General features: G+C 41.5%; 3 protein-coding genes across 3 annotated transcripts; 2 read left to right on the forward strand and 1 right to left on the reverse strand.

Annotated features, from left to right (window-relative positions):
• Positions 1-319: 319 nt before the first annotated feature.
• slc7a4 (solute carrier family 7 member 4) lies at positions 320-4,140 on the forward strand. The gene is made up of 4 exons (XM_085368014.1): positions 320-1,352; positions 1,454-2,160; positions 2,251-2,359; positions 3,923-4,140. Exons 1-4 carry the CDS (start codon positions 371-373, stop codon positions 4,138-4,140), a joined length of 2,016 nt encoding a protein of 671 aa, XP_085224140.1. The 5' UTR covers positions 320-370.
• Positions 4,141-8,495: 4,355 nt separating this feature from the next.
• ccdc157 (coiled-coil domain containing 157) lies at positions 8,496-12,790 on the reverse strand. Its single transcript, XM_085368015.1, has 10 exons — positions 12,543-12,790; positions 11,240-11,390; positions 10,443-11,133; positions 10,291-10,368; positions 9,999-10,168; positions 9,692-9,868; positions 9,431-9,593; positions 9,007-9,146; positions 8,801-8,865; positions 8,496-8,727 (listed from the first exon to the last, which is right to left on the reverse strand). Exons 1-10 carry the CDS (start codon positions 12,788-12,790, stop codon positions 8,496-8,498), a joined length of 2,115 nt encoding a protein of 704 aa, XP_085224141.1.
• Positions 12,791-12,913: 123 nt separating this feature from the next.
• Positions 12,914-18,941, forward strand: sf3a1 (splicing factor 3a, subunit 1). The gene is made up of 16 exons (XM_085367154.1): positions 12,914-12,958; positions 13,086-13,164; positions 13,794-13,903; positions 13,994-14,198; positions 14,306-14,563; positions 14,662-14,736; positions 14,829-14,979; positions 15,078-15,274; positions 15,466-15,583; positions 15,671-15,978; positions 16,065-16,310; positions 16,389-16,596; positions 17,744-17,898; positions 18,185-18,286; positions 18,380-18,451; positions 18,563-18,941. The coding sequence occupies exons 2-16, from the start codon at positions 13,117-13,119 to the stop codon at positions 18,662-18,664; spliced, it is 2,355 nt and encodes a 784-aa protein (XP_085223280.1). The 5' UTR covers positions 12,914-12,958; positions 13,086-13,116; the 3' UTR covers positions 18,665-18,941.
• Positions 18,942-18,955: the final 14 nt, after the last annotated feature.

An 18,955-nucleotide genomic window follows, 5' to 3' on the forward strand; every position in this document is an offset into this window, starting at 1 on the left:
ACTTTTTTTTTGTCCAGTATCTCTATGACCCTTCTGTGATTGGGAGCAGGACCTATATTCAGATATGTTATGATTTTAAGCTGTATAAATGAAGATATTGTCAAATGTAAATGCAGGACCTTAAAAATCTCTATAGATAATATTTTTCAAGGACATGGACATCATTTCTTTAAAGGTACAGCTTGAAAGAGAACTTTGCGTCCAAAGTGGCATTGCACACATAGTATGCATCAGCTGATTTGTGAAAAATACATATTTAGTCACGAAATGCAAATTGCTTTTTTACAGGTCCTCTTCATAAGCAGGTAATGGATCCAGTGTGACTGCTGCGCCACTATCCTGCCCAGCTGGCCTGCCTAACCCTTTAGCTATGGCAACCTGTCCGAGAGGCTGTGCGCCAGCGGTGCGCCTTTGTCAGAAACTGAACCGCCTCAAGACACTAGAAGATGACATGATGGCCACGTCCCTCAAACGCTGCCTCTCCACCCTGGACCTGACACTGATGGGTGTCGGTGGAATGGTGGGCTCTGGCTTGTATGTTCTGACAGGAACGGTGGCCAAAGACACAGCCGGGCCCGCTGTCATCATATCTTTCGTCTTCGCAGGTATAGCTTCCTTATTGGCTGCCTTTTGCTACGCTGAGTTCGGAGCGCGCATCCCCAAAACGGGATCCGCCTACATGTTTACTTATGTCTCTGTGGGGGAGTTGTGGGCCTTTCTCATTGGCTGGAATGTGATTCTGGAGAACATGATCGGTGGGGCTGCGGTGGCTCGTGCCTGGAGCGGCTATCTAGACTCAATTTTTAACCACGCCATCCAGAATTTCACAGAGACGCACATTATGCAGTGGAACGTTCCCTTCCTCGCGCATTACCCTGACCTGCTCGCGGCAGGAATTCTGGTGGTTGCCTCATTTTTCATTTCCTTTGGCGTCCAAGTGTCCTCTTACCTCAACCACATCTTCTCCACCGTTAGTATGGGGGTTATTGTTTTCATCCTGGTCTTTGGCTTTGTGCTCGCTGAGCCAGCCAATTGGAGCCAGGAGCAAGGGGGCTTTGCACCTTACGGCATGTCGGGAATACTGGCAGGTTCGGCTACATGTTTCTATGCATTTGTGGGCTTTGATGTAATTGCTTCCTCAAGTGAGGAGGCAAAGAATCCACAGAAGGCCGTTCCTATCGCCACTGCTATCTCCCTTGGATTGGCAGCAACAGCCTACATCCTGGTCTCCACAGTGCTTACGCTGATGGTACCCTGGCATACACTGGACCCCAACTCGGCTCTGGCAGATGCCTTTTTCCGCCGTGGTTATAGTTGGGCTGGAATTGTTGTGGCAGTCGGTTCCATATGTGGTGAGTTTGATTTAAATGCTTGTTGGTGCATTGTGTTTACCAGGTGTATTGATTTATCAGTGCCATATTTTGACTTGTGTCCTCTTTGTTCCACTTTCTAGCCATGAACACTGTGCTGCTCTGTAATCTCTTCTCCCTCCCTCGGATTGTGTATGCCATGGCAGAGGACGGATTGTTCTTCTCCATTTTTGCAAGAGTCAATCCCATCACCAAGGTTCCTGTTAATGCTATTCTGGTGTTTGGAATCCTCATGGCCACCATGGCTCTCATCTTTGACCTGGAGGCCTTGGTTCAGTTCTTGTCCATCGGAACTCTCCTGGCTTACACCTTCGTGGCAGCGAGTGTTATCGTGCTGCGCTTCCAGCCCGAGAAAACCAGCTCCAAGGGAACGCCTTCTACATCTCCTATCCCCAACAACGAGCCTTCTCCTGCCCCCTTGGAATCTCAGACCATATCTGAGGACAGCGAGGAGCCAAAGCAGTACGAGTCCTTCTCAGACAAACTCCAGTTGGTAGAAAGGCAGAAGCAAAAAGAGAGGCGTGGCGTGGGGCAGCTGAAGGCGTGCTGGGAGCCGTACCTGGACAGGCTGCTGGGGGACTGTGAGCCCGGTGAAGTGGTGGCCTTCTGTGTGCTCACTTTGATAGTGAGCTCGGTGTCCCTCTGTGTTGTGCTAGAATTTGGAAAGAAACAGCTGCAGCTGCCATTGTGGAGCTTCACAATGCTTCTGGTGATTTTTAGCTTAGCCTACATTCTCAGCCTTGCTATTATATGGGTCCATGAGCCACAAAGAAACAACAAAACATTCCAGGTGAGCTTTTATAGACATTCTCAAGTCTATATTAAAAAGAAGGAAAAACTGTACTGCTTAGAGACTGACAGAGTGTTTATTTTTATATAGGTACCTCTGGTTCCATTGACTCCAGGTGCCAGTATCCTCTTTAATGTATTCCTCATGATGAAGCTCAGCCTTCTAACCTGGATTCGATTCACTGTGTGGATTGCCATAGGTAAGAGGACATCAGAACTTATGCAGAAAATATTGGGGCCACTAAAAGATTTCAGTATATTCCTCCAAAAATATATATTTTTGCCCAACTTAAACTTTGGGCAAATAGATTTACTTTTACACAGCCGGCTCATGCAACTATCTATCCGCACAAACAGTGGCCGTCTGTGTTATCTCAGGAAGTAGTTTGAATACGCTACCATAAAACATCTGCCTTTTGTTTCAGGTGAACTTAATGCAACCTACCCAAGTTTTACAATAAAAGGCTGGTAATAAAAGATCTTCTGTTCTCTTAGGAAGCAGAAAACCTTTTATTATCAGTCCTCTGCAGATGTAGGCGCTGGACAAACAGCTTTTTGATGTCCGTCTGTCAGTGGGAATCACTTGGGAAGCGTAATTAGCTGTATTAGCTTAAGGCTTCTCTGGGCCACTAAACTGTTTAAACTTCCCTGTCACACTGTTGCAAGTTAACAAGATACACACATGTGGGATATTACTGTTGACAGGGCTTCTGGCTAAATTCTCACTCCCTTGAGGCAGGAATGGATACTTATCTCCCATAATGTAATTATGGAGTGTTATTTTTTTTTTTTTTAATTTAACTCAAAAGTACTCTTTTGCTAAAGTACTATTCATAATATTAGGCTATTTATCATTACTGGTTCACTGATGTAACTATTACATCAGAGGAAAAGCAGAATGGCAGAAGTCAACTTTTCAATCCGCTCCCTTTACTTACAGTTGGAGAAATACTTATTTGAATCCCTGCAGAATTTCTAAGTTTGATCACTTAAACAGTATCTCATTTTTATGCTTTGTCCAGAAAAAGAACACATTACACAAAACTTGTAAATTGATTTGTGTGTCATTGCGTGTTATACAAAGTTATACAAAAATTGCTACAGAGACTGTAACAGGCTGTAAACACAATCTTTTTGGCTGTTGATAATAGGTCTCTAAGGAGATTCGCATACTTTACTCAAAGGAGAGCTAGCCTCAAGTGGCCATTTGAGAAACTGCAGTTCTCGACATTTCTGAACTGGCCTCATTTTTCACAATCAGAAGTTGCAAGTGCATTAAAAACTAAGTGAAAGCTACCCCTCAAAACTAATAATAGTTGCATTAACTTTAGCTCTGTGTGGTGTTAACTGCACAGAGCATTGCTAACAATCACTTATGTGGCCAAATGATTGTAAACCTTTATACAGTAAACTTTCAGATCTTTTATACAGTCACTGATGTGACGACTTTGAATGTAACAACCTGCAGGCTTTGCATTTGAGCGTACATTAGCATGCTGACTGTAGTATTTGTCTTAAAATGCCATTTTGCCATCAGCAGTCCTATAAGCAAGCCTGGCCATCTAAGATGGACGATAACTACAATGTCACATCTAGTAGATTGGCTACACTCAAGTAGATTAAATAATAAATTTCTCTCATACGTACACCTTCATCTTCTGCATCAAACACAAGGACAAAAAAAGAGCCATTTTGTAGCTGTGTGCTGTTATGTAGAGTCAAATTCTTGCTCTAGCTTTTTTTCCATTTTGTCTCTCGCGCAGGTCTTTTTGTGTATTTCGGTTACGGGATCTGGCACAGCAAGGAGGGAATACGGGAGCTGCAGCCCAAAGACATGGCCGCACGCTATGTGGTGCTACCCAGCGGCAGCCTGGTAGAGACAGTGCAGTCCGTTCAGCCCGATAGTCAGCTGGACACCTCAGCGCACCACATCGACAGCCCCGCTGCCTCAGCAGCCGAGGAGTGCAACAGAAAGAGATAATGTGTGACCAGTCGTAATCATTAAAACTGCCCGGTGTGTTGTCGCCCAGTCATATGCTGTACTATAACTAGTGTACTATCTGCATCTCACTCCCTTTAGCATGTGACAGGCTATACTCGTTGCTCTGCAAATGTATGCACACCACAGTCTGGGGGATGCACTCCTTCTGTCTTATTGTGAAGCCTATTTGTATATCTTGTAATTTTCAAATGTACAGTAGAGAGCTTTATTACTGTCCTGCAAACATTAAGCATCAAAATTGTGTTACATGCCCTAAGACCAGCTCTTTTCTTGCAACCTTGCCAGTTTGTCAGATTCCACATATATGGTGCTTTCTTTGTGACAAACAGTGGAGTTGTTTTTTTGTTTTTTTTAATGTTACCACAGCAGTGGAGGTGCAAAACCAATGTCTCTTCTTTTTGCTAACAAAGTAGAATATCATTTAATTCAGTTAATGCATTGTTTCCTGTTTGTTGTAATTTGAACAAAGAAAAGCACAGAGTTCAGTTTTTTCCTTTATCAGATTGAGATTCTTCTCCCCAGAACCGGCTTTTGCTATTTGGTAATATATAGACTTCCCCAAGTATTTTTCTTTAGGACAAAGTATTTAATCCTATAATATAAGTAATATTCTATGTATTTATTTTTCGATTTTTACTATTTATACTATTATTTTACATTAGCTTAGCCATTCTTGTCTCTGTTATTTTTGTGTGTCACTCATAAATTTTGCATGTACTTCTATTGGTCTATAATCAGTAATTAGCTGGTTGAACACTTCAGTTGTTCTGTTAAATCTCCTAAATCTCATCCCATGACCCACTTCTTTCTTTCGTGTCACTGATCTTGCACTCTGAGTCTTTTTCTCATCCACCTTTTAGTCAGCAGCCCCTTTCACTTCTCCCCCTGTCAGCATGAGATTATGTAACAAAGCACACCGATTGTTGAGACAAGCTGGGAAAATGTCGATATATTAATATCAGTGGAAACCTATCAAACGGGAGTCTTCACACACAAATACTGCAATCACTGGTCGTTACGTTAAATTGGGATCTGCACCACTCCCCCGAGGGCCTCCATAATCCCGGCAGATTTACTGCGGTCCCTGTCGCCAGTCTGCAGCTTGACCTAGATTAGGGAAAGTCGCATATGTGAGAGCGCTCACATCAGATGGATAGCATTCCCACAGTTTACACTTGTGTCAATAATTGAATTTAAGTGAGCTTTTATTTCTCAATCACATATGTTACTCTGTGTATTTAAAAAACAAGTTTATTCTGATTTTATTCTTTTCAGTTTATGTTTGCATGTGTTACACAAGAAACCAATGGCCTTAAACATGTTGTAGTCAATGTATACTGATGTCCAAAGCGAAAACGCTCAGTCTGAATGGTTCAGTTATTTATTTGTCTGATGGAGAGAAACTGTTATACTGCACACCATGCTTTGAATTATTAAACCAAAACACAAACATAGGTAAGAATGTACACTAGGAGGCATTTGGCATAGTTTTAAAAAAGGAGTCAGGTTCAAGAGAATTTTGTACAACTTTGCACAGTTTGCAATCTACTGTCTTGTAATTTTGTGTCAGTGTTCTGCTTTTAATGTCAGCCCGGTAATAGATATTCATACTGTGGTGCTTTTTTAAGCTGAACGTTCTCACAGTTATAAATGGTCCAAATCTTTTCTTACTTCTGAGTAGTATTGTACTCTGTTCTCTGCACAAGTCTCAAATCTTCTTCTTATCAAGTCTGTTGTGGTGAATGTCTATGTAAAATGCAAAAGACTAAAAAATAAATGTTTTGAAGCAGCATTTACAAAAAAAAAAATACTGTGCAGAGTTTGATTTCAGTCTCTTAGAGAATCACATCCATGTAGTATTCACATCCTTTTGTTGTTTATAATAATCATAATAATACATTTTATTTGTAGCCGCCTTTCTAAAACCCAAGGTCACTGTACAGAGCATACAAGATAAACAGTAAAAGGATAAACAGGTATTATACAACAATTGCAGTCAATGTTAAAAAGAGTAGGCTAGTTTCAACAGATGAGGGTTTAAACATCTATTCAGGGTTTTGATTTTTGACTTGAATAAGAGAAGAGAGTCAGTATTCCGGAGGATATGAATTCCAAAGTTGGGAAGCAGAGTGGCTGAAATCTCTGTTCCCCATAGTGGTGAAACAGGCAGAGGGAACAATAAGGTGAATGGCGGATGAAGACCTAAGGGAACGAGTGGGGCCAGGTTATGGATACATTTGAAAGTGAAAAGCAATATTTAGAAAGAGAATCTACAGGCAGCCAGTGAAGCTGTCGAAGAACAGGTTGATGTGCTTTCTGGATGGTGTGCAAGTTATGATCCGGGCTGCAGAATTCTGGAGGAGTTGGAGTTTGTGAAGAGATTTGTTAGGGACACCAAAGAGAAGAGAATTCCAGTAATCAACTCGAGAAGTGACAAGGCTATGGACAAGGACAGCAGCAGCATGTGGGGTGAGGAAAGGACGGAGACGACTGATGTTGCGTAAGTGGAAGTAAGTAGACCGGGTGATGTGATTAATAAGAGACTGAAATGACAAAGTGCTGTCGAGGTACTTGTGGAAGAGTTGTCAATATTAATGGAAAACTTGTGGGATTTGGTTAGAGTGGAAGCTGTGCTGATGAGTGGATCTTCAGTTTTATTACTATTGAGTTTGAGAAAATTGGTGGAGAATCATGTTTTAACCTCCATGAGGAAGTCACAAAGTGAGATGGGTGGAAGGGTGAAATTGGGTTTGGAAGAAATATACAGCTCAGTGTCATCTGCGCAGCAGTGAAAGTTAATATTGTATTTCCGAAATATGTGACAGAATGTAAGCATGTAAATAATCAATAAAAGAGGCCCCAATACCGAACCCTGGGGCACGCCAACAGAAACAGGAAATGAACTTGAAGAGTGAGATTTAGGTTTAATGAACTGAGTGTGATCTGAGGTGAACCAGGCAAGTGGGTATGACTAATGCCAATGAATGCTTGTGTCCAGCCAAAAGCACAAGATAAGAACTACAATTACATCAGTAAGCAATACTGACATGATTGTTTATGAAATGGAGGAAAAATCAAAGCATAAACAATTTGGGGAAGAACCTAAGCCTACAAATGGTTTCTAACTATGCTACGGTGGATCTCCAAAAGTTGATTCTGTTCATCTGGACGTAGCGTTTTGTGGGAGAAACGTTTCGTCACTATATAATTTTGATATTGATATAATCTTTGGCTGTTCAGCCATAGGGAGCTCAGTTCTTGCAGTCATGTGGGCACCAGCCTGATAATGAAGACAGACTGCATCGTGACATTGAACACAATTCACATTTAGTTTGTTTTCAAAACTACAAACTCATTCTTTATTCAAGAAAGTCACAGCTACACACCAACAGTACACTGAGGTTAAATGAGGTGAAGCACAAATTTTCCATTAGATCATAGAGGCACATTGAAGTTGTTGTTGTTGTTGTTATTGTTTTTTACATATGTATATACTAGCTAAATAAACAATAGTTTATATTTATTCATGGCAAACTGCTCATTGGAATGACAAAATATCTTTCTTCATAAGAATGAAATGTTTAGTCAAGCATAGCATTAGAGATGACTTTCAGTGACATCTATGGCACTGGTTGAAAGTGCTTAAAATTACCTTAAATTATATGCTTGATTACACAGCTATAGTTAAGCCAATTAGGGATTAACCTTCAGGTCACATGCTGTCTGTGAAGTGACTGAAATGACAGGTCATGTGTCCATTCAGGTAAAACTGGTAAAAGGTCAGTGTTTATACTAACACGATTGTTTATTCAATTCAATTTTACTGAAAGCTTACACTGCAGGGACTGACCTGAAGGTCAGAAGGGATTCAGTGAAACCAGCAAGCACTTGTGTTTCCCTGGAAACTCCCACATCCTTGTCAGCAAGCACATAAACAATGACACTGACATCTGTCTCTGTGACGTTCAAGGTACTTTACCTATTTACTTAGAACCATGTGATCAATCCGGAGGGAAGGCTATCCATTCAGATACATCCAGGCTTGTTTGAGAAAGCATATCACATTTCATGAAACCTAATATGCAGGGGCCATAACTGCCCTATTTTAACAGCGGTGAAAAACAGTCTTTATTAATAATGTGTTTATTATGGAGCAATCCATCTTAACTGTAATATTAACTGCCATAACTGTACATAATGACAATATGTAATCACACAAACTCAAAAAAACAGAATTTACGTAGAAAGAAAATTAGGCACTTGTAGTTGTTGCCAGTAATTCTTAACGAGGTATATTGCTTGCAAAAACAGCTTCTGCTCACACCTCCACTGTTTCATTTTTTCCTCTGATTCCAGGCCCGGGAGTGATAAAGTTGAGAAGGGCTGTGTACTTTTGCAGGGCTTTTAGCAGCAGTGCACGCTGTGTTGAGGTGGAGTGTTTGAAGGTGGATTTGTATGGACGAGGGGGAGGTGGATACACGATCCTCTGACTCCACACCACTCTCTCCTCCTCCTGCTTCCTTTCCTCTGTTAACGTACCCCAGCCTTGCTGCATCACTGCTCTGCCTGTGGAGCAAAGAAGAAGGCAACAATGGATGCACAGTATCACTCAGACTAATCTAAAGAGCAGAATACTTACGCTGGACGTTTTTCCGTTGGTGTGCTGGGCAGAGAAGCAGTGTGTGTCTGCTGAGTGGAGGCTTCCTGTTAAAAATGCATATATATGATGTTCAGCAATAAACAACCACAAAACCCTGTTTGAAGTTGTTTATTCATCCATGATATACGTCTATTCACGTGTTTTCTATTTATGTAGCATCACAAGAATCCTACCTAATGACTTACCCTGCTTGCATTATGTTGTGCTCTTTCTCCCAGTTTCTCCAGACTTCTAAGAAGGGTGGAATTTTCCTGCTCCAAAACATTTATACGAATGCTATTTGCTTGCAGTTGCTGCTGCATATCCAGAAGCACATTTCCTGTACCTTTTTTACATGGAATAAAATGAGAAATATTCCTTAAAAATGACAAGATTGAAGACAAGAGCAATACTTTAATGTGCACTGATTTTTCCGATTTACTGTCTCTTTCATCTGCAAATGCACTGGGTCATTTTTGTGATCTTATAATTCCAAGTCTGTCAAACTAGCACTCTGTGCTTTCTGAAGTATTAATAGCCGCAGTCAACTAGTGCTTGACAGGTGCAAAGCCACATTTATTTGAATACACACAGGTAATGTTAGTTAGTAGGTGATTCATAGCGGCCTACTCTGTGGTTGAGCCAGTGGGCTGAGCTCTGGGAAAGCCACCAACAGCCTCTCCCTCTCTCTCAAAGCTTGCACATATTCCTTCAACTCATCCACACAGTTGTTTAGCTCATCTGTGTGTTTTTGTAGGGTCTGTTTCTCATTTTGGAGCTTCAAACACAGGTCCTGATGGGGAAAAAATATAGGAGCATATACTACTTGGTTAAAACATGTCTTCTTTGGGTATTACTATGGGTAAAGTGCATTTAAAAGCTCTGATCTACCTGCTGTTGAGTGAGCTGAGCCCGCAGTTCTTCCTTCTCCTCTGACATCTGTTGCAGCTGACTCTGTAGGCCGATCTGCCTCTCATCTCTCTCCCCCAGCTGCTTCTGCAGCTCTTCACACTCTTCGTCGAGAGCGTCGACTCTCTCTAACAAAGACTTCTGCTTTGCCTGCATTGACTGGATTTCACAACCAAACAACACATGTATGAATCTATTTGATTACTGCTGTGTGACTCACACATAAGCGAGTCTGTCACAGTGCCCAGTGGAAAACAACTAATAATCAGGTGCTTGCTGTGATGCTGACCTCTTGCTGACGGCAGGCACTCTGGTACTTGGCTTTCTCCTTATCAAGCAGGAGCTGAATGTCGGAGATCTGACTCTCTAACTGCTGGATCCTGTGCTGCAGTTTAGAACAGGCCTCTTCCTCTATTTGTAAGGTGTTCAGACTCTCCTGCAGTCCTTTCTTTTCATGTTCTAACACACAAAAAAATGCTTAGCCTGCATAAATATGTATTTTGTGTGTGTTCTGCAAAACATACTTTCTTTTTTTTTAAATGAAAGAAAGGTTGTAGATTAATCTTAGGTGCGTGTCTTACCCAGTGCTTTTAAGGTATTTTGCTGCAATGCTATTTCCTCCTTCAGTTTGAAATTCATCTCTTCCAAGGACATAGTGTCTGTGTTCAAAAATGTGAAAGTAGAAAAGTGATTCCAGTGAATTCTCATCATGTTTATTCACAATTTCACTCACCCCTCTTATGTTGCTGTTGCTCCTCATGCAGCCTTTTCTCTGTTTCTTTAATGACTCTCTGTGCTTTCTGCAGCGAAAATTCAAGCTGGACTGAATTTATTTGAAGCTTTTCCTTCTCTTGATTGAAGTCTTTTTGTGCTCTTTCCAGCTGGGACCTGAATCTTTTCTGTTCCTCTTCTGCCGCTGCTAGTCTGTCTTTAAGAGGCTGCACCGTACAGCGCACATCTTGAAGGTGTTTTTCCAGCCTGCGCGTGTCCCTGCGCTGTTCATTGGCCCACTGGGAAACATCGCCTGCTGTCATGCGTCCCAGCTCCAGAGAGTCATCCACAGCTGCTAAGAGAGGCTGCAGAGATGAGGGCAGGCCCTCGCTCTGAAGCAGGTCTACCAGAGCGTCTCCTGTCTTTCTCAAAAGAGTTTGCACTTGATGACACGCATCGCATGGAATGAGTGATGATTCGACAGTCTGGCAGCTTTTGTTTTGACTGCTAAACACAGGAGAGCATGGACTGCTGTGGGTGGGACTGGAGGATGTGAGATTCTGTGAGGAAATTTCAAATGTGCTCGTTGAAGACCAAGCAGACAAGCAACGGCTGCAAAAGTTGGTTCTTGAGCTCATTTGAGGTGAGACAGGTGATGCAGTGTTTGTCTCATCACTGTTTCTTTCCATCTGCCTTTTACTGAGTTCAGACTCCTAAGAAAGGAAAGACAACCTAAAGCACTGAGATCTATCAGTTAACTGGCAACATTATGCCATTATTTTTAATTATGCCTTCACTAAAATGAAGCAGTCTGCCTACCTTTATGTTGGCAAATTGAACTAAATTACTCCAGTAGTTTGTGACTATGAGACCAACTGACAGGCATCCCTTCTGTGGCGTTTGTTCTCTCCTGTGGCTGCCCCTCAGTCGGTCAATGTAAGCACTGGAGCTTTGTACAAGAAGCAGCAGTCTTGTTCAGCCAGAGAGGGAGGGAAAGAAAATTTTTTAACAATTATTATGTGTTTATGTAATGTAATGTCAATTTTTGCTGATTATTTCTTTTGTCAGTTTCAAGTTATTTCAGTGATTAGTGTGAGTTTTTCCTCCTTCAACAGAAGGGTACCAATGATTTTGTTCATGTCTATTCATCAAACAGCAGCATTATAAAGTTCACAGATGATACCGCAATCATTAGGCTGATCACTGATGGCATATAGAAAACAAAATGGCAGGACTGGTGGCTTGGTGTCAGCAAAATAATCTCTTCCTAAGTGCAGATAAGACCGACAACTCTTGATTTTTTTATGTGACGAGAAGGATAAAGCAGCATACACACAGCAGACATCTGTGAGACAGGTAGAGAGGGTGAAAACCTTTAAATTCCAAGGGACACACATTAAGGAAGATCTCACAACATCCAGAAGTTTCTCAAGAAATCACAGTAAAGACTGTACTTCCTAAGATGGCTGAGAAAGTGGCATGTCGACTAAAATCCTCATTTTTTCCAGCATTTTTTTTTGCAACTCAACGTACAGTTTAGCGCATCATCACCACCTCAGTTACAGAGTGGTACTGGAAGCTGCACTGACAGGAAGGATCTCCAACGTGGGATAAAAACTGCACAGTCCATCACAGGAGCAGCCTTCACATCACTACACGGCATTTACACGACCAAGGGCTCACAACATTTTTAGAGACAATACACACCCACCACCTCTCCACACTTTTGCCCTCAGGTAGATTCTATAGGAGCCTGAAATCAAGCACTAATACTCTCTGTAGCTTCTAGCTGTTGGCCATCGGACTCCTGAATGAGACAATCAGCACTGCCCCGCTCCCACACCAACACTACTGTTGGCTGTTACTGTACTATCATTATCTGCTACTGCACTAATTTGTACAGGTCTGTTTGCAAACATCCACAAGGCATGGGCCCAACGGGACACTGGCAAAATAAGAATTTCATTGTACAGTGTAAACCGCGTTTATTTTCACTGTGCATGTAATAATAATAGCAATATTAAAACATCTAACATTTTTATGTTTCTTAATTTTCTGTGTTAGGCACATGAATTTTCATGTAAATGTGCTATATAATAAAATTGTCATTGTTATGTATTACCTGTCAACCACCAACTCCAGTAAAACAATGTGGGAGTGCTGATTGAACGCATCTTCCCCATCCACAAAGTCATACTGCTCTAGCAGAGCTACCATGTCTAGATTACAGGAGTGCTTGTCCGGGAACTTCCAGGAAGAAAAGCGGAGCGGTCCGGTTCGAGAAAACACGTCCAGAATCGCTCCCTGAAGGTCAACCAGGTCTTTTCGGAGGCTTTCGATACAGTCCTGACTACCCAGCAACTGACTCATGTCTGACAAACTATTTTATAAATGACACAGCTCTGAAAAACACTGTGCAGTCTGTTGATACCGTATCTCCTTGGCAACGTCCAAAAAAAGTACTCCAAGTTCCACAATGCTGTGCGGTTTATTTCCGGAAGTAATTCATCTCCATTGGGTCAACGAAAGCGCGACGTAGTAAGTGTGTTTAACCACGGCAAATTTTAAGCTTTTAGCTCCTGTAGCCTTTATTGTTGACATAGCATGTGCTAAAAAGTAGTGTTTAAAATACGTTTTGGTTTTTTTGTTGGTTTTGTGTTTGCAGGTTACTTCCAGTTTTACAATAAGTCGCAGCCATGCCGCCTGGGCCTGTTCAAATCGTTCAGCCGGAGGCTAACAACAAGGTAAGGGTACCGCTGCTAGTTAGCTAATGCCAGCAGTGTAGCCTACATACTGCTTGCTTTTTGTCGGCTAACTTGTGAACTGGGTTAATTTTTGTCTTTCTATACTTTGAACTGTCTCTTTGATTTTTGAATTTAGCGAACAGCTAGCGTCTATTTCTTTTTCTTTCGCTAAACGTTTGAGGTCGCAGCATTAAACCTTGCTAGCCCGTAGTTAGCTGTGATGGTAAATCTACACACGACGTCTAAAATCTCAGTTCGAACCTGAAGGTAATTGCTGAGACTTTGCTGTCACTTGCTAAATTGAAAACGGATATTTGGATCAATGTGTCTTGTACCACATTTTTTCACGTAGAAAATTCACCGACCCACTTTCATCACAGCACTTGGTAGTTTTTACCGTATGGTGTGGACTACTGTAGCGAAATTTAAAGTTTTTCAAAATGTTGTCTATGCTTTGAGTGTTGTAAATTGTAGTAGAGCAGGGGAAATATTACTTGGTGTAGTTGGAAAAGCTTTAACATCGGGTGGGTGTTAAGTAGACCACTGTTGTTTTTACTTTATTCTTTTATTTATTCATCTAACCCTTCTTTGGTTTATTCTAACTAACAAATGTGCTTTTGCGGCAACAGAATGATTCAACAGCAGAAGAAACGCCAGCCACAAAACCTATTGTTGGTATCATTTATCCACCTCCCGAGGTCCGAAACATTGTTGACAAGACAGCCAGCTTTGTTGCAAGGTTGGTTATTTTATATGTGGCAGCTTTTTAAATATGTAATGGTAACTGGATTTCATGTATATGGCATAACTAATTCTTGCCAATTCACAGGAACGGGCCTGAATTTGAGGCAAGAATCCGTCAGAATGAGATCAACAATCCAAAGTTTAACTTCCTCAACCCGAATGACCCCTACCATGCCTACTATCGCCACAAAGTCAATGAATTTAAGGAGGGGAAAGCTCAAGAGCCATCTGCAGCTGTGCCCAAAGTTATGCAGCAGGCTATGCAACAGTCCCAGCAGCTTCCTCAGAAAGTAAGTCATTGAACTTCACTTTGCACTTTATTTTTTATTTTTTTAATAAAAAAAAAAAAGGTCTGGTAGTCTTTGACCCTGACTAATATTTTACATGTTTTTTTTAGGTTCAGTCACAGGTGATTCAGGAGACAGTGGTCCCCAAAGAACCTCCCCCTGAGTTTGAGTTCATTGCAGATCCTCCATCAATCTCAGCATTTGACCTGGATGTTGTCAAGCTCACTGCCCAGTTTGTTGCTCGCAACGGGCGCCAGTTTCTCACTCAGCTCATGCAGAAGGAACAGAGGAACTACCAGTTTGACTTTTTGCGACCACAGCACAGCCTTTTCAATTACTTCACCAAGCTGGTGGAGCAGTATACTAAGGTGACTTAACAGATTGGTCTTCTCTGGGTGTGTATTTATTCAAGTGGTGATTCTAAACTTTCTAAGCATTATATTGATTCTCGACTTTAATCCTTTAGATTCTGATCCCTCCCAAAGGCTTACTGACCAAACTCAAGAAGGAAGCCGAGAACCCAAAAGAGGTTATGGACCAGGTATTCTGTTTTAACAGTGACTGTTTCTCAAAATAACCGTTTACATTTGCTCTTTCCCATGGTTGTAATATGTCCTGTTGTCCAACCATCAGGTAAGGTACCGTGTTGAATGGGCAAAGTACCAGGAGCGCGAGAGGAAGAAGGAGGAGGAGGAAAGGGAGAAAGAACGAGTTGCATATGCCCAAATTGACTGGCATGACTTTGTAGTGGTCGAAACAGTGGATTTCCAGCCTAATGAACAAGGTAATTATAATCACAGTAACTATATCTTTAAATAGTAACCCCCACCTGTAAATATTGGTACAATCATTTAATCTTTATTGGCATCTCAAATTCCTTAGGCCACTTCCCACCACCTACCACACCAGAGGAGCTCGGTGCTCGCATCCTGATCCAGGAGCGCTATGAGAAGTTTGGAGAGAGTGAGGAGGTAGAGATGGAAGTGGAGAGCGATGGTGAAGATGATGAGCGGGAGGATAGGGGTGAAGGCCAGCCTTCACAGCCTGATCAAGACACACAAGTACAGGACATGGATGAGGTTAGAACTGATGGAGTAATTAATTACTGCGGATTGCAAGCTGTTTGTGTCTGACCAGTTATAGATTTGATACTATATGTTTTTCTTTTAATTAAATGGCATCTTTTCTAACCCACTGCTTGGAGAAAGAAAAAGAAGAAAACTTTAAGATCTTGTAACAAAATCGATTCATCCCCTGCTGCTTTCTTTAGGGATCTGATGATGAGGATGATGGCATGAAGGCTCCACTTCCACCGGACACCCCCATGCCACCTCCACTGCCTCCAACTCCAGATCAGGTTATCATTCGCAAAGACTACGACCCCAAAGGTAACACTGTTCGTTATGTGAGCAAGTTTTTACTTTGTACAATTTGTTTGTTTTTGTTTTTTAACTAATGTTACCTTTTCATTACAGCATCCAAGCCTCAGCCTTCAGTTGCAGTTCCAGACGAGTACCTCATCTCTCCCATTACCGGTGAGAAGATCCCGGCCAGTAAGATGCCAGAGCACATGCGTATCGGTCTGCTAGATCCACGCTGGCTGGAGCAAAGAGACCGCAGCATCAGAGACAGACAGACTGAGGATGAAGTTTATGCTCCTGGTTTGGATATCGAGAGCAGCTTGAAACAGCTGGCTGAGAGGCGTACTGATATCTTCGGTGTGGAAGAGACGGCCATCGGTAAAAAGATTGGGGAAGAAGAAATCCAAAAGCCAGAGGAGAAGGTAAAAACACTGAGTAACTGCAGCTTTTATAAAACTGTCTTTAACAATAATAATAACAATAATAATTGTATTCTTTTGCATTTCAGGTTACCTGGGATGGGCACTCTGGAAGCATGGCTCGTACACAGCAGGCAGCGCAGGCCAACATCACCCTGCAAGAGCAGATAGAAGCCATTCACAAGGCCAAAGGACTGGTGGGAGAAGATGACACTAAAGAGAAAATTGGCCCTAGCAAGCCAAGTGAAATTCATCACCAGCCACCCATCCCCTCCTCTGCACCCAGTTTGCCTAAACCTAGTCCCCCTGTCACAGTGGTGCCTCGCCCACCCTCTGTAAGTTAAAATTGTAATTGTATACATTTGAATGCTTTTTGTTGTACCTTCTTATCACGTAACGTTGTTATGTAACAGGTGGCACCACCAGTACGCACCACTCTCTTGTCTGCTGTACCTGTAATTCCGAGACCACCTGTGGCTCCTGTGGTGCGTCTTGCACCAGGACAAGTTATTACCCCAATGCCGCCCATGATTCCTGCTCCCCGCATTAACGTGGTTCCCATGCCGCCTTCTGCGCCTCACATCATGGCTCCCAGACCACCTCCCATGGTTGTTCCAGCCCGTAAGTTAACCCCCTAGGGTCAAGGGTATAGTGGCTGTTTTTTACTACTTTTGATTTTGCTCTTGAATTAGATAAAATGCAGGTAATGGCTCAGGCATTGTTTTGTAAGTAGTTGTTCCAAAACAATCAGGTGTCACAATAAGATGCAACACTGATTATTCCTGACTACACACTACCTTTAAACTCCAGACTGGCTTGCAATTCTCAAATCTTGCTATCGGTGTCACTGTTCTTTCTTTTGCCATTGCTCCAAGAACTTCTCCTCAGCAACCAAATGCCACGTGTTCCATATAATTTTCTAATTGGTTGATGTGTTATATTTTTCCACCAGTAGGGTGTTGTTTTTTTGTTTTTATTTTAATTTAATTTTTTTTATTTTTGAAAGCACTTTCCTTAGAATATCACATTTTCTTTTTTTCTTTTTTTTAATACTTTCTCTTTATTGATTTTCATCTTATTTTACATACAGAACTAAAGAGGGCAAGGGAAACCAACACAGTCACATATGTTCGCATATTCCAAAATACACAACGCCTTGTTTTACTTACACATATTACATATTACACAGGTGCATGTTCCATTCAAACAAATTCGCAGCTGTCCCTCTGCATCACAGAGGTATCAGTTTCTAGTCTCTTGACATATAACGATCCCATCGTTCCCAAAGTCTCTCTCCTTTCTCCTTCTGTAGCCGCAGTGAGAGGGTAATCAGTTCCATATGATGAATTGTGTTAATAATGTCTATGACCAGCTTCCGTGTGGGGGGAGAATATCACATTTTCAAGCAAAAGCATACCATAAATTATTGATCGTAGGTCAAATAAAATCATACTTATCAAGACAATTTAAAAAAACTGGAACATAGTTTAAAGTCTGCACGTAATCCCATGACTCATGTAAGCTACTATAGCTATAGATGTAAGATACCATAGCAGCTATAGTATCTTACATCTATCATGTGTTCTGGACATGCCTGTGCATCCGTCAACTCTATAAGGTTAAAGCGCTTATGAGAAACAACTAGATGACCATTGTTAGGGAAAATATTACTTGTCTTGGAGTAATTTGGTAACCAAACCTTTTATACATAGCCTTCCTTATTTTTATATTTAAATTCAAATAACCTTATTTTTTCCCCTTCCTCTAGCATTTGTTCCTGCTCCACCTGTGCCACAGCCACCAAGTGCTGCTCCAGCACCACCTATCCACCCACCCCCACCTCATGAGGATGAGCCTGTCAGTAAGAAGATGAAGACTGAGGATAACCTGATTCCGGAGGAGGAGTTCCTTCGTAGAAACAAGGTTTGTTGGATCAATAAAGTGTGGAAAAGGTGTTACGTTACATTTATAATTGACCAGTGCTACCACATCACTCTCGTGGTTCAGTAGACTGGATTGGGACTTTGTGTGACCATCAGATTCATTTAAAGATATGCAAAAAAGAAAAGTTCTTTTTGTGCACATGGTAGTAATATAGGGCTTTGTTTCCAGCTGTGGTAGTTGAAGATAAACACAGCTAACCTACTTAGTAGAACATGGATATGTAGTTTCATCTGTTTTTGTGTCTGAATCTTTTCCCTGTCTCTAGGGTCCAGTGGCTGTTAAAGTACAGGTTCCTAACATGCAGGACAAGAGTGAATGGAAGCTGAATGGCCAGGTGCTGAATTTCACTGTCCCAGTCACAGACCAGGTATGCAACATGTGGTTTGTTTTCTCTCTTTAAGGTTAAGTCGTTTCTCACACACAGCATTCTTATTGATGTGCAAATGTAATGTCTCCGCAGGTGTCTGTCATTAAAGTCAAAATCCATGAAGCTACAGGCATGCCGGCAGGAAAACAGAAGTTGCAGTATGAGGTAAAGATTTGCTCATGGCTTTGTTGGAATGTCTGATCTCATCTGCATTAATTAATATAAAGTGCTGATTTATTAATTTGTTGTTTTGTTTTGTTTTTGGTTCCTTTTCAGGGTATTTTCATCAAGGATTCCAACTCACTGGCTTACTACAACATGAGCAACGGTTCGATCATTCATCTGGCACTGAAGGAGAGAGGTGGAAGAAAGAAGTGAGCCATCCTTGCAGAAAGAAGACATGATTTTTTTGTTGCTTTATTTTGTTGTTGTTTGTGTCATAAAATTAATTTTTGTTTGCATTATATGGCATTTTTCATACAATTGTGTGCAAACAACGTGTCCTCCTTAAAGGTTAAAAGGATAATACTCTGGATGGCAGTCATGATTTCACACTTTTGCTTCAGTCTTTTTCTTCTCTGTGATGCAACTTAAGTGGTAATTTGTAACAACATGTAGAGCCCACGAGATTCATTCATTGAAATAAAGGAGTTTTAAATGGTCTGGTTT

This window comes from Diplotaxodon limnothrissa, linkage group LG12 (assembly GCF_057381915.1).
Source record: "Diplotaxodon limnothrissa isolate DT_005_m linkage group LG12, D_limnothrissa_male_GT1.1, whole genome shotgun sequence".
Classification (NCBI taxonomy): Eukaryota; Metazoa; Chordata; class Actinopteri; order Cichliformes; family Cichlidae; genus Diplotaxodon; species Diplotaxodon limnothrissa.

Bases quoted from the DNA above. Each gene is read 5' to 3' on its own strand.
- slc7a4 (XM_085368014.1), top strand. From the start codon at position 371: ATGGCAACCTGTCCGAGAGGCTGTGCGCCAGCGGTGCGCCTTTGTCAG. The intron at 1,353-1,453 runs GTGAGTTTGATT...TCCACTTTCTAG, and splicing joins GGCAGTCGGTTCCATATGTG to CCATGAACACTGTGCTGCTC. The intron at 2,360-3,922 runs GTAAGAGGACAT...TCTCTCGCGCAG, and splicing joins CACTGTGTGGATTGCCATAG to GTCTTTTTGTGTATTTCGGT.
- ccdc157 (XM_085368015.1), bottom strand. From the start codon at position 12,790: ATGAGTCAGTTGCTGGGTAGTCAGGACTGTATCGAAAGCCTCCGAAAA. The intron at 11,134-11,239 runs GTAGGCAGACTG...TTCCTTTCTTAG, and splicing joins TTCAATTTGCCAACATAAAG to GAGTCTGAACTCAGTAAAAG. The intron at 8,866-9,006 runs GTAAGTCATTAG...CATTTTTAACAG, and splicing joins CACAACATAATGCAAGCAGG to GAAGCCTCCACTCAGCAGAC.
- sf3a1 (XM_085367154.1), top strand. From the start codon at position 13,117: ATGCCGCCTGGGCCTGTTCAAATCGTTCAGCCGGAGGCTAACAACAAG. The intron at 14,980-15,077 runs GTAATTATAATC...CAAATTCCTTAG, and splicing joins TTTCCAGCCTAATGAACAAG to GCCACTTCCCACCACCTACC. The intron at 15,275-15,465 runs GTTAGAACTGAT...TGCTTTCTTTAG, and splicing joins AAGTACAGGACATGGATGAG to GGATCTGATGATGAGGATGA.